The sequence below is a fragment of the Rhinolophus ferrumequinum genome, chromosome 5 (genome assembly GCF_004115265.2).
Source record: "Rhinolophus ferrumequinum isolate MPI-CBG mRhiFer1 chromosome 5, mRhiFer1_v1.p, whole genome shotgun sequence".
In the NCBI taxonomy this organism is placed as follows: Eukaryota; Metazoa; Chordata; class Mammalia; order Chiroptera; family Rhinolophidae; genus Rhinolophus; species Rhinolophus ferrumequinum.
In genome coordinates this window covers 26,887,765-26,901,978 of record NC_046288.1, presented here as the reverse complement: position 1 = coordinate 26,901,978, position 14,214 = coordinate 26,887,765, and the positions used below count along the sequence as shown (strand labels likewise).

The 14,214-nt window shown below is 33.9% G+C and overlaps 1 protein-coding gene across 1 annotated transcript in view; it reads left to right on the top strand.

Annotated features, from left to right (window-relative positions):
* Positions 1-14,214, top strand: part of LOC117022644 (transmembrane protease serine 11C-like) — a 63,302-nt gene that overhangs the window by 21,217 nt on the left and 27,871 nt on the right. The window contains exons 4-5 of the mRNA XM_033106788.1: positions 7,413-7,480; positions 11,832-11,995. Coding sequence (XP_032962679.1) covers positions 7,413-7,480; positions 11,832-11,995 — 232 coding nt within the window. The remainder of the gene's footprint in view (positions 1-7,412; positions 7,481-11,831; positions 11,996-14,214) is intronic.

Sequence of the window (14,214 nt, the reverse complement as noted above, 5' to 3'; positions counted from 1 at the left end):
TTTAAAACCCCTGGATGATGATTTATGTAAAAGTTAATTATAAATGAATATGGTAAACAATACTGTACTGCTACTACACTAAAATTTCGTTGAGACCAGAAACTCCTCAGAAATTAGAGTTCCCAATTACTTTCTAGAATTTTTTCCTCTACCTCATGTAATAGAGTTATTTTTGTTGATCGTTAGAACATCCACTTTAGTGTGATCTTTTTTCAGAGGACAATCCCTTGTATACAGCCAAATACAGAGGGTACCAAAAAAATCCTATATACATTTTAAGATGTTATCTTAAAATGTATATACTTTTTTTTGGTTTGGCACCCCTGTATTTAAGCTTTGATCATGTTCCTCTGTTTATTAAAAAGATGTATTGACTGCTACTATTAAGTCTCCTGTATTTGATAAGCATTGTGATGACCAATTTTTCACCCATAAAGGTGATTTTAACATCATAAATGATCATGATTTTGCAGTTAATACGCCCATCCTTGAGTTCATCATTCTCAAGATCTTCCCATCAGCACAGTCCAGAACCTTCTTCCACTGACTTGGTGACTTGGGAAGCATTTTGTACATTTTTCTTCAGGGAGAAAGAAGGGAGGAGAATGGAATGAGGTGAAGAAGGTGGGAAAAATAAAAATTAAGCCACCTGGTATGAAAGAGAAAGATTTGTGGTTTGTGATATGTATGCCTTTTGACTTTCATTTAAATTTCCACTCTTAATCCTCCTTCTTTCTGGGAAAATAATTAGTTCTGAAGTCATTGTGCAAGGCCCTGTCTAATAATCCCAAGTGGATGTCTGAATGTTGGCATTTGATTTCAGGTCAAATACCTGACAATCCTTTTCCTACAGGGTGTGCCAAGAGACTAAGCTTCTTAAAAATAGGAATTGCATGACTATTACTGAAAAAATTCCCATAACTCTATTTTACAGCTTCTTGGAATACCTTAAGCCTAAAGTTACTATTCACTCTAAGGATGGCAGGCTTCGGTATTATTTAGGTGTGTGTTGACCTTTTGAGCTGTTGTACGACTTGGGACAATGGATATGATTATAAAAGGGGATGAAGAACAAAATGAATTGCTAGTCTTTGGAGATAATATTATAACTAAAAGCGTTGCCAGTTTATCTATATTCTGCTTTAAAGAGTGCCATACCAAAAAATGGTTCTATATCATCCATCTTTCCACACTTTGTTAAATGAATGTTATATGCTAGGGCTGGGTGTCTGCGTTCACAACAAAGCCTATTTTTAAAAACTAAAGTATCATTTAGCAGTCATCATTTTTGGTTCTCAGTCTAGTCTCCTTCCCTGGTTTTAATTCATGGTATTCCCATTCTCCCACCCACCTAGTTATTACATCTTAAAGTTAATTTTGACTCCTCCTTTACCATTATCTAATCATACACCAAATTTTATTAATTATTCCTATAAAGTGGTTCTTGCCTGATTTCCAAAGCAAGACTGCTGATTAAAAACAACCCAGTGTGTCTTACAATGACAGGAATGTTGCCATCAATAGACCACAAGAGCAAGGACTTTCTGGAAGATAAAAACTAGAGGTTTGCAGAAGAGCAAAAATCTCAGCAGCACAGTTGCTGACAAATTCACAATGCCCTGGAGTAAAAGACAAACCTCCAAAAAACTGAGTCCTCCCAGCACAAGGTTAGTTCAATGAACCCAAGATAAGAGACAGTAAAGATTTTGAAAGAAAGCCAGAGTGGGTAATAAATAAATTAATTAATTTAAAGAATTAATTATTTCCCCAGAAAGTAAGATATCTTAAATTAAGTAAAGAACTGAATCAAACATTCTACTAAAAGCCCATACCAATGCAATTAAAAAGATAAAAGGAAGTAATATACTATGCACATTGAATAGAACGAGAAAGAAGTCATTATTTACAGACACTATTACTACATGTTTATAATATCCAAGAGACTCAATTGAAAAATTATTAGAAGCAATAATAGAGTTTTGTAAGGTGGCCAAATACCAGATCAATACATGAAAAGTAATAGCTTTCTTAATCACCAAAAATAACAAAATATAAGTTATCATTTTTAAGTACCACTTAAAAGAAACAAAATTATAAAATACAACTAAAATAAATTAAAAAGCAAAAAATAAACTATAAAATACACATAAATAAAATTAACCCAAATTTTATAAAACCTATATGAATAATAAAACTATAAAAATCTAAACAACATAAAAGAATAAATAGGGAGAAAAAAACATGTTCCTTTAAGAGAAGACTCATTATTTTAATTATACTGATCCTATCCATATTAATCTGTAAATTCAGTAAAATCCTTTAGTTTATGATAAAGATGTTATTTCAAATTTGGTAGCGTTGAGACAATCAGCTAGCTATCTGGAAAATACAGGACGCAATATTATTTGTGTTCCTGCCATAATTATTTGATAAATAGTTAGCCTGTACACGGTTCTGTTTATGTATTTGAAGAATAAGGCTGGATAAGATTGTTTTTAAGGTTGTTTATAGATTTAAAATTCCATGAATCTTTGGATTTATTACTATCAGTTCTAGGATGCTATTATCTAACCACTCCAACCCAAAATGATGTTTCCTGTCTCTGAATACCTACAGAAACCATAATCTACGGTACTAATTTTGTCATTTACTGTGTCTTTTCTTTGTAGCTACAGGTATGCTCCCTATACCTATTGTCCAAATATCTCCTCAAGGACAGAGACCAGTCAGTGCTGAGCATATTCAAATCATATTTGGAAAAAAGAAAAAGAATACAAAAGCTAGGGGGAAGTGGGTTAAAAAGGAGAGAGAAGAAAAATGATGAACAGCTTATAGGGAAAACGCTACATTTATGAATCATCAGAAATATTTCTGCAACCTAAGAGAGTTGACAATATTTGAATTATTCTGAGCATATAAGCAGACTTCTTTTCCACAGGAAACAAAATATTATAATACTATTGCTCTCCTAGAATGTACTACAGTATTCTATGGTCTTTTCTTCACAGATATCATTAGCTAGCTCACACACTATCAACCCCTAAAAACATTGCTCAATTCTGTGTTCTCCTCCAGCATCATTTCCCTGCTCCCTTCCTCTGTAAAACATTGTTGAAAAAGACATGCTTGCTGTTTCCATCTCTTTATCACCTAGTGAAGTGATATCAAAACAAATAAAAAGTACTTTTTAAGTACAAACTTTTTCTTTTCTGCTTGCTTTCTCCCTTCTCCTTTATCTTGAGGTGAGGTTGAGAATCTTTCTCTACATGGTGGCGGTTTAGGCTTGCTCACATGTAATTTTCCCATTCACATCCTTTGTCCAATTTTTCTATTGGGTTGTTTGTCTTATCCTTGTCAACTTGTAAAATTATCTGTAAATAGCCGGTTAAACTTTCTCTACTATTTTCATGAAAATATCTTCCCATATGTACATTTTGCCATCCGACTACTTATGTCTACTTTATTTTTAATTTTCTGAATTTTCTGTCTTGATTTAAAGGATTTCCACAGCCCATAAAAGAAGTGTATTCAGTTTCCTAGTGAGTGTTTTTTTCCTACTTTTAAATCTTTATCCACATGAAAATAATTTTAGTAAAAGGAAGGGTCCAAAATTTAGTATAGCTAGGCAGATGATTTAGCATTATGTATTAAATAATGAAACCTATGTCAATGATTTAAAATGTCATCCTTGTTATATCCTAAATCCCCATATATTCTAGGATCTATTTTTGGATTCTATATTGGTATAGTACTAATTGTATAGTACTTCCTTCCATAGCTTCATTTTCAACAGTCTTTCATCCCTTTATTTACAAGTGTGATTCTTTTAAATAATAGATAACTAGGTTTTGGTTTTTTATGCAATTTGATACATTCTTTAATGACAAAATTTTATCTATTCTCATTAATTTTAGCAGGTTAAATACTTGACTTTATTTTCTCAGTCTGCTTTAAGTAAATAATATAATTTTTTTGCTTCCTTTTTTTATTATTGCTGATTTAAACTTTTTTTCAATTTTTTCTTCTTGAAAATTTCAATATACTTAGTTAATAATTAACTTATCCTTCCTGGAACTCAAAATTGCATAAATGTCTTTCCACTATTATTAAAAAAACTGAAAACAACAGAAGAACAGGACAAACGAAGAAACGAAAACTCATAGACACAGACAATAGTTTAGTGGTTACCAGAGGGTAAGATGGGAAGGGAGTGATAGATAAGGGTAAAGGGGATCAAATACATGGTGATGGAAAGAGAACTGACTCTGGGTGGTGAAAACACTATGTGATAAATAGATGATGTATTACAGAATTGTACACCTGAAACCTACGTAACTTTACTAACCATTGTCACCCCGATAAACTTTAATTTAAAAAAATTATTAGCCCCATCAAAATATTATTTTCCTTACCTAAGGTCCAATCCAAGAAAAGGAGTCCTTTAATATACTTTCACTGCGTTCCTCTCCTCCCTTTTCCATTCCCCACTCCTGATAAGGCTTTTTAACACTTTTGTTTCCCCTTCCTCCTCTGCCCTTCTTTCCTCTTTCTAAAAACTAGGTTTTGCCAAGTTCTAAACTATTATTAGGATGTTTCTTAAAGTATGTTGCTCCTACTTCAAACATTGAAATTATGCATTCATTGTATTACACACACACACACACCAGGTTTTATTGCTCACCATTTTTTCTCTCTCTTTTTAATCTTCCCGCTTTTGAGATCTGAATTCTGATTTAAATCTTGCTCTACTAGAATCTTTAGTCAAACATTTTTCTCAGTTGTGATATGTGAATGATATATTACTAAATTCTTGTATATCCATAAATATCTTTTCTCCTGATTTAAGATTATAGCTTGACTATGAATAGGATTCTTGAATTGTAAATTTATTCGCTCAGAGTATGAGGATATTATTTCAACACTTTATCCCACTCCAAATATCATTCTATTTTTTTCTATCCATATATATATTCTTTATAGAAGTTTGTAGAAATTTTTCTTTGTATCTAAAATTCAAGTATATTCCCTGGATATATCAGACATACCAGGAACACAGTCTACCCCTTTGAATCAGCAGGTTTTGATTTTTTAATTCAGAGCCATTTTCTCTCATGATTTATTATAATTATTATATTTCATTCATATCTTTTTTCTGTCTTTTCAAACTTCTATTATTTATAGGCACTTCTCCTGGAATCATGGTCTATTTTGTTTCTTTTCATTCATTATTTTCTTCTTTTTAAATTTTACCACACAATTTTATTTTGTGGTATTTATTCTGTTTGGCCTTCCAGGACACAAATTTGGATCTCAAGAGTGATAGTCATTTTTTTTTTAATTGACTATAAAATTTTTTAACATGAAAAGTATGTTTTTTAGTACCACAGTCTTTTTTATTTTTTTTATTTTTTTACTATGCTTTTTTTGTCCATATGTGTGCCTTTTGCCATTGCATTTAGGTTACTATCTGTTTCCTTCAGAAGTTTTTGATGAGCACCTGATCTGTTTCATCTCCTTTCTCTGGCTGCTGAGCTCCTTTAATTGCATTATCATTTTCCCCTATTGGCTGATTGGGACTACTGTTTTGTTACTGGAGACTGTCTTACAAGCTAGAAGGTGAACCGTTCTTAAATCCTGTAGGCTGAAGGTTGAGCAGCAGACATTCTGCCTCACTATACCAAGGCTCCAGTAGGAAGTCTTCCATCTCTCCATTTTCTGTCCATACCAGCTTAGCCTCAGGAGCAAGGAATCTTCAGCCCTGCCCCCTTGCAGTTCCTTCTTGGTGGCTGTGGGGTCATGGAAACCCACTCACATTGTCCAGTGTCAACTTTACCCCTGGACATCCAAAAACTTCTGTTGGCCAAGCTCTTCCCAGGTTCTGTTGTGATTCCATCCTTGCACAAGACTCTCAGGTTGTTCTCTAGGTTCTTTGCTGACCCCTGGAAAATTCTTCATCACGTCCCTTCATCCAGGACTCCCACTACACCCAAAATAACTTAGCCCCAGGAGAGGCAGATATATTGGAATTTGTAATAGAAGAGAAATATGATATAGTTTCATTACTATGTTGTCAGGATTCCTCAATTCACTATATTTAGGAATAACATCCAAACGCCCTCCCACGGCCAGCAAAGCTCTCTGTAATCTCATCCCTACCTACCTGGGCAAACTCAACTTATACACTCTCTCCCTTACTCACTTTAAGTGAGTCATAATAACTTTGCTTCTATCCCTCAAATATACTTGCACCAGTCTCATTCTTGCCTAGGACTTGCTGTTCCCTCTACCTACAATACTCTTCTCCTCTTGATTGTCAATTTCTCATCTTTCAAGTCTCACTCAAATGTCATGTCTTCCCAGAGGTCTTATTTATTCAAATACTATCCCCTGAATGAGTCCATCACACTATTTTACATTTTTCATATCACCAAACACCATCTGAGATTATCATATTTATATATTTATTCCTTGATGTACTTATTATGTTTCCTCTTTTGAATCTCCAAAAAAGTATGGATCTATTCAATTAGTTAACAGTTTTTTTTCAATAGATGTTTATTGAATACATGAACACATTCCAATTGCTTTGGAACAAGAGGAAAAATATAAATTAAATCTTTGCAATTCCAATAATGAGTCACTGGTTTTGAAGGTCTGTCTGCCAAAATAAAAGCAAGGGGCAGGGCAACTTGGTCTGGTGCTCTGTGAACATCCTATTGTGGGAAATCATCCATTAGGTAGAGATCAGAAGCAGCTGAGAAAATGATTCTTATGTAAAATTTCTCAGAGATTTCTATGCATCCCACTTTGAACCTTTAAGTAGCATATAACTGAAAGAGCAGCGGAAACAGTTTGCAGTGCAGACATGAAAAGGTACTGCCATAGTACAAAAGAGAAAAAAGATCTCCTCCCCTTTTGAGGACATTTCTGTCAAGTTTTATGGCATCAATGTTTGAGCATGGAAGATAAATCTATTAGGTGATCCTTTGAATTCACCTCGTCAAAATGAATATTATGACCTATTATTCTACTATTAGGAAATAAATATTTTTCCCTCACCCTGACACATAATTTATTGATTTAAGGACACTTGTGACTGAATTGAGATCATAAAAGACAATTTTCAAAAAGACACATATTTACCATACATTGCATTTTTTCCCCCAAATGAGTCATGATCCGAGGAAATTTTAATATTATGTATTTGATGATATTAAAGAAGTATTTAATTCCTGGGATGTAGGTAGTAGTAACGTGAAACCAGTTTGGCCGTTTATTGATAACTAGTACAGCTGAATGATGGTTACATGGGTTTTGTTACACTAGTCTATCTGTTCTTGCATATGTTTGAAATTCTCCACATTGAAAACTTAAAAATTAAAAAAGTAATTATTCATTTTACTTTTTAACAGATAAATGAAACATTTCATGGATCCAAACTGAGAAAACAGTATGTCAGATCTCATATTGTCCAAGTAAGGTATGTAAAATAGCCTGAGAGACACAGAGAAAAAGTTTTTGTCTTTAGCTTTCATATCTCATACTCAGCAGAATATCTTTGCTTGGTATACAATTGAAAGTTTGAAATAAAATTAAATTTGGGGGATTCAAAACCACTAGTATTTTCAAAAGTAGAAAATGGTATTCAAGGTCTCATGAAAAATTATTAAACCAGAAGAAAGAATTCCAGCTGATTCTGAGTTTCAGATAAAGATCAAATGTGTTTCTTTTTTATTTGAAGGCACAAAGTCAAAACACAAATCTAAAATCAGGAGATGATTTTAATAGAAAGAAACAATGGGTAAGATAAGAGAACCATGTACAGAATGTCTGATCCGGAAATGGCAAACGAGTAGCCAATGGGCTGATTCTAGCTTAGAGTTGTGGATTAAATGTATAAATTGGGAAATTTCACATTAAAAAATAGAACTCTCACAATGTGGTGGAAAATTAAAAGATCTGACAACATGGAGCCCACATTCCCACATGGTAACAACACGCTGAAACTGAGACCGCGTGTTTTACAGCAATCCCTAACACTCACACAATATATGCATAAGTATTTACACCCAACCAGCTTCTGTCTTTTATCTTACCTTCCCGACCCCTCTAAAAATCCAAATCTACAGCTAGTTTCTAGCAGTGACAATGTTTATCCAAATATCCAAATTATTTTCCTTGCAATAGACAAGGAAAATAATAACTACAATCACTAATAGAAATATTAAAATGCTTTGAACTCGACCTCTCCCTAAAACTAGAACTTGTGATATTTAACTTTTATGGTTTATTTTTAAATAATCCATGCTCTTAAACAGTATCCCCAGAGAACTTTATATATGCTACGTACACACACACACACACACACACACACACACACACACACACAAGTATACTATTAACCCATTTAACCTAATAAGAACCCTGTATGGTGTGCATATATTAGTTTTCCATGTCACAGATGAAGAAACTTAAGCAAAAGTAGGTTAAGTGACTTGCCAAGGCCACACATTTAATAAGTAATAAAGTTGTACTTTGAACCCAAGTAGTCATATCTATATTATTGCATCAATTGATCTAATCTTCAGCTTTTACTCTTGCGCTGTGAAGGTCCTACTGTGGTTCCTACAATCCCTTTTCCAAATAGTTTCCCACAAATGTCAAACTCATATGTCCCCATCTTGTCTGGCCCAGGCCCTACCTGTCTCTGACGTCATCTCATACCCTCATCCTCACTCAGAACTTTATATCCACATTGACCTGCTATATTTTTCCAATAAACATGCAAAATTTTTCCCACCACAGGGCTGTCCAAGTACAAATTGCATCAAACAAAGTTAAACAGATAAGGAATATTTTATTCAAGGCAACTAGGGTACAGAGGCCAGAACTGTCATAAATCCCCTGAAACAATAGGGCCGTAGGTAGTGTTTTTAAAGGCTGGGGTGAGAGGGAGATCTTAAGCCATCTGTGTTTGCTAATTGGCTTTGCCCAAAGATTAAACTCTTTTCTCCATGACAGAGGTAGTTTTACAACTTGGGGTAAAGACCCTACCCAAGTTAGGCTTCCACCCTCCCACAGAAACTGAGAGATAGAGGGGCTACCTCCTTTGATGGTTACATTTCAAAGAGATGGCTTTCAGGTCCCTGAAAAAGATACTTCAGGGGTTGTTAAACTGCAAGAGGCTTTTAAAAGATTTATATATAATTCAAAGGGGCAGAGTAAGAATTGACAATTATTAGTTTTTCTAAAGTAAATGAGCTAAGTAAAGGGATATCAGGGGCCTAGAGTCAGGAAGAAGCTTGCCAAACATTTAATATTAGAAAACTGAGGGGAACATTAAGACTATCTCGGCCAAGGCCTTTGCACTTGATGTTCCTTGTTTCTGGAACATGCCTTCTTCAGATCTTACCATGACTCCTTTTCCTTATCATTAGGGTCTTACTCGAAAGAGGCCTTTGCTGAGACTTTCTATATTGTTCTCACCTCTACCCTTCAAGTCATTGCTCTATTGTCTTCATATAAATTACCTTGAAGATTATTTTATTTCTTTGGTTTCTTTTTTTTATTTAACTATTTTATTTTATTAGTTTCAGGTGTACAAAGCAATGTAATAGTTAGACATTTACACCCCTCACAAAGTGATAATCCCCCTTCCCCAATCCATTACCCCTCTGATATCATATATAGCTGTTACAATTCCATTGACTCTATACCCTATGCTGTACCACATCCCGTAAATATATATATATATATATATATATATATATATATATATATATAGAGAGAGAGAGAGAGAGAGAGAGAGATAATTATAGTTGACATTCAATATTATTCAGCTTCAGCTTCAGGTGTACAGCCCAGTGCTCAGACATCTACACAGTCCATGAGTGGTTTTCCTAATAAGACAAGTGCCCATCTGACACCCTACAAAATCTTTACATTATTGATTATATTCCCAAAACTGTATTTCATATCCCTGTGGCTACATTGTGATTACTAATTTGTACTTTCTAATCCCTTTACCTTCTCCCCCATCACCACCCTCTCCCATCTAGGAACCCTCAGTTTTTTCTTTTCCCTATATCTCTGAGTCTATTTCTGTTTTGTTTGTTCGTTTATTCCGTTCTTTAGATCCCACATGTAAGTGAGATTATAGTTTTCTTATTTACCTGTCTCGCCTATTAGCTTGATAGCAGGGACCTTGTGGTTTTATATGATGATAATTCATACAGTTCTGGTACCTAAAACTCTGTCTGGCATATTGCCTGGGCTATATGATACACATTTGTTAAATGAATGAACTCATGAATTAAAAGGTCAGGAATGTAAAGGAAAACTGCCAAAGAATTACAGGTACTTGTCATATAAAACTAAAGAATTACAGGCATTTGTCATTGAAAATTGAAGAGCATTTTATGAGTCAAGAAAAGGTAAAATTAAAATAACTTTGTTTTCAGTAGAAAAAAGGATCATATTATCCTAATGACGTCAGATTAAGAATCCATATGTCTATATTTAGTTTAGTTTTAGATTGTTATTTGACCCAGGAGAAAAGTTCAGAGTGACATCCACAGTTTAACAGAATCTTTAAAATAGAGTAATATGATATGTCCTTGTCTATTGCATAAGAGAGAAAGGGTTTGTCCATACAGATCAGAGAAGAAAAGATTAGCATTGCATCTGCATAAAAGCAGAAGAGGTGAGAATACTTAATAGATTAGCATGTAATTGCTCAATGCTGAATACTGTACAAAGGAAATAAAAATAATACATGTATAGCACTCAGAGAAAGAGCATCTCGTGTACATATACTCGTACCCTAAAACATAAAGTAATAAGAAGTGATATACAAATTAGCTAATTTACCTATTCAGAATTATCCTGGAAAAATATTGAAATAATAAGACTATAATCATTCAGAAAATCTTGGATCTTGGCGATGGTTTCTTGTTTTGCTCATGAGCATTCTGAAGGTTTGGAAGTGGATGTTTTCAGGATCTGTCTTGAGTCACATAAAACTCTGGGGCTGTTGTGGATTTTCAAATGCACAAATACAGAGAAATACCTAGGAAGAAGTGAGGAGGCACAGAAACAGAGAATAGAGCGGAATAGATATTCCATCGAGTCAGTGGTAGTTAGCCCTTTTAAAATTCCTGGTTTATATATTTGCATCTTCAAGTCAGAATTACAAATTTAATAAATTTAGTCTAATGTGTTTGCTCAGTTATATTTCCAATAGGTGAGTGAGAACTTGCCCAATCTTACAAATTCTGTCTCCACTAAAATAAATAAATAAATAAATAAATAAATAAATAAATAAATAAATAAATAAATAAATAAAATTATTCTCTTACCTGTTACATTTCATTTTGTTATTTGCTATTGGCCTTTTATACAGAGTCCATAGTGGATTTATAATATATAGATGACTTTATATTAATAACTAATTTTTGCACAGAACTCTAAGTTGAAAATCTTAATTTTCAAAATGCCTCCATATACATTATCTTATATGTATACAATAACCCAGTAAATAATATTAACATCCCCATTATAGAGATGAAGAAATTTAATTAAAGAGATTACCAAGAGCTTGTTCTAGTCAGAGTTGGCAAATGGTGAATCTAGAACACAAACTCAGTTCTCCTGAGTCTAAATCACACTCTCTTTACTGTTCACCATTTCCATAAAGTGCCATTTCCATGTCCTTGGGAGGACCTGGCATAGCTGCCAGGAGCTCTGCTTAACAAAGTATAGAATAACCCCACTAAGAATGAGAGAGGCTCAGTAATAAAAACATAATTTATTTGTGTGTTTCTGTTCTGCAGCAAAGCCAAAGGGAAAGTGGTAATACATGCTGTGCTAAAGTTTATATCCTGTTTTAAAAATAAAGCAGCAAAATTTCAGGAAATGATCAAAAACATTTTACAACAGAAGCTAAATGGTGAAACTGGGTCTTTGCATGTAGACTCTTCTTCATTTAAAATTTCAGGTAAGCATTTTTATGTGTGGTATAGCGTGATTTTTATTTTAAATTTTGGATATGTTATTTTGTTGTGCAAATGCAAATAATACTTCTCCTTTAAAATATTATGTCATATATAATGATAATTGCTTTTAACCACTGTTAAAGTATTTAGGGTTCATATTAATCGATTTATCTTTTTTAATAATTGTTTTATTTTTCAATTACATTTGATATGCAATATTAGTTTCAGGTGTACAACATAGTGATTAGACATTTATATAACTTATGAAATGATCACCCCAATAAATCTAGTACCCACCTGAGACCATAAATAGTTATTACAATATTCCTATTGACTATATTCCTTAGCTATACTTTACATCCCCATGACTATTTTGTGACTACCAATTTGTACTTCTTAATATCTTCTCCTTTCTCATGAAAGCCACCAACGACCCTCCCATCAAAACCATCCAAATGTTCTCTGTATCTATGAGTTTGTTTCTGTTTGTTTACTTTGTTCTTTAGATTCCATATATAAGTGAAATCACATGGCATTTGCTTTCTCTGTCTGACTTACTCCACATAACACAATATCCTCTAGGTCCATCCATGTTGTTGCAGATGGCAAGATTTCATTCTTTTTTAATGGCTGAATAATGTTCCACTGTACACATGTACCACCTCTTCTTTATCTGTTCATCCATTAATGGACAATCAGGTTGACTCCATATATTGGTTATTGTAAATAATGCTGCAATGAACATATGGATGCACATATCCCTTCAAAGTAGTGTTTTGGGTTTCTTCTGATAAATACCCAGAAGTAGGGTTACTGGGTCCTCTTTGTCTCTTTGTTATAGTCTTTATTTTAAAGTCTATTTTGTCTGGTATGATAGTATGAGTATTGTACCCAGGCTTTTTATTTTATTATTTTTTCATTTACATTTTCCTTTTCCATCACTTTACTTTCAGTCTGTGTGTGTCTGTCGATCTGAACTGAGTCTCTTGTAGGCAGCATGTGTAAGGGTCTTGTTCTCTAATCTACTCAGCTACTCTATGTCTTTTGATTGGAGCATTTAATCCATTTACATTTAAAGTAATTATTGATACATATATAGGTATTGCCATTTTTTAATTAATATTTTTTATCTTTTTTTCTTCTTAAAGATGTCCCACAAACTTTTCCTGTAATACTGCTTTGGTGTTGGTGAACTCCTAGTTTCTCTTGTCTGGGAAGCTCTTTATCTGTCCTTCGATTCTAAATGACAGCCTTGCTGGGTAGAGTAGTCTTGGTGGTAGGTCCTTGCTTTTCATCATTTTGAATATTTCTTGCCAATTTTCTGTTGAGAAATCAGCTGACAGTCCTGACAGTCTTGTGAGAGCTCTGTTATAGGTAACTGACTATTTATCTCTTGCTGCTTTTAAGATTCTCTTTCACTTTGTGTTTAATCTTTGACATTTTAATTACGATATTTCTTGGTGTGGGCCTCTTTGGGTTTATCTTGTTTGGGACTCTCTGTGCTTCCTGGGCTTGTATGTTTATTTCCTTCACCAGGAAGTCTTCCTTCATTATTTCTTCAAATAGATTTTCAGTTCCTTGCTTTCTCTCTTCTCCTTCTGGTACCCTTATGATGTGAATGTCGGTATGCTTGATGTTGTCTCAGAGGCCCCTTAAACTATCTTCATTTTTTGGGATTCCTTTTTCTTTTCATTGTTCTCATTGGATGTTTTCTGCTATCTTATTTTCTAAATCGCTGATTCAATCCTCCGCTTCATCTATTCTATTGTTGATTCCCTCTAATGTATTCTTTATTTCTGACAGGTTCTTTTTTATGTTTTCTATCTCTATTTTTATGTTTCCAATCTCTTTGTTAAAGTTTTCACTGAGTTCATCTACTCTTCCCCTAAGTTCATTGAGCATCCTTATAACCAGTGTTTTGAACTCTGCATCTGGTAGATTGCTTGTCTCCATTTGTTTAGTTTTTCTGGAGCTTTGTTCTGTTCTTTCATTTGGGACATGTTTCATTGTCTCCCCATTTTGATTGCCTTCCTGTGTTTGTTTCTATGTATTGAGTAGGGCTGCTATGTCTCCCAGTCCTAGTAAGTGGCCTTAAGTAGTAGGTGTCCTGTGAGGCCCATTGGTACAGTCTCCCTGGTCATCAGAGCTGGGTGTTCCAGGTGTGTCCCTTGGGTGAGTTGTGTGTGCCCTCCTGTTGTAGTTGAGCCTTGGTTGCTGTTTG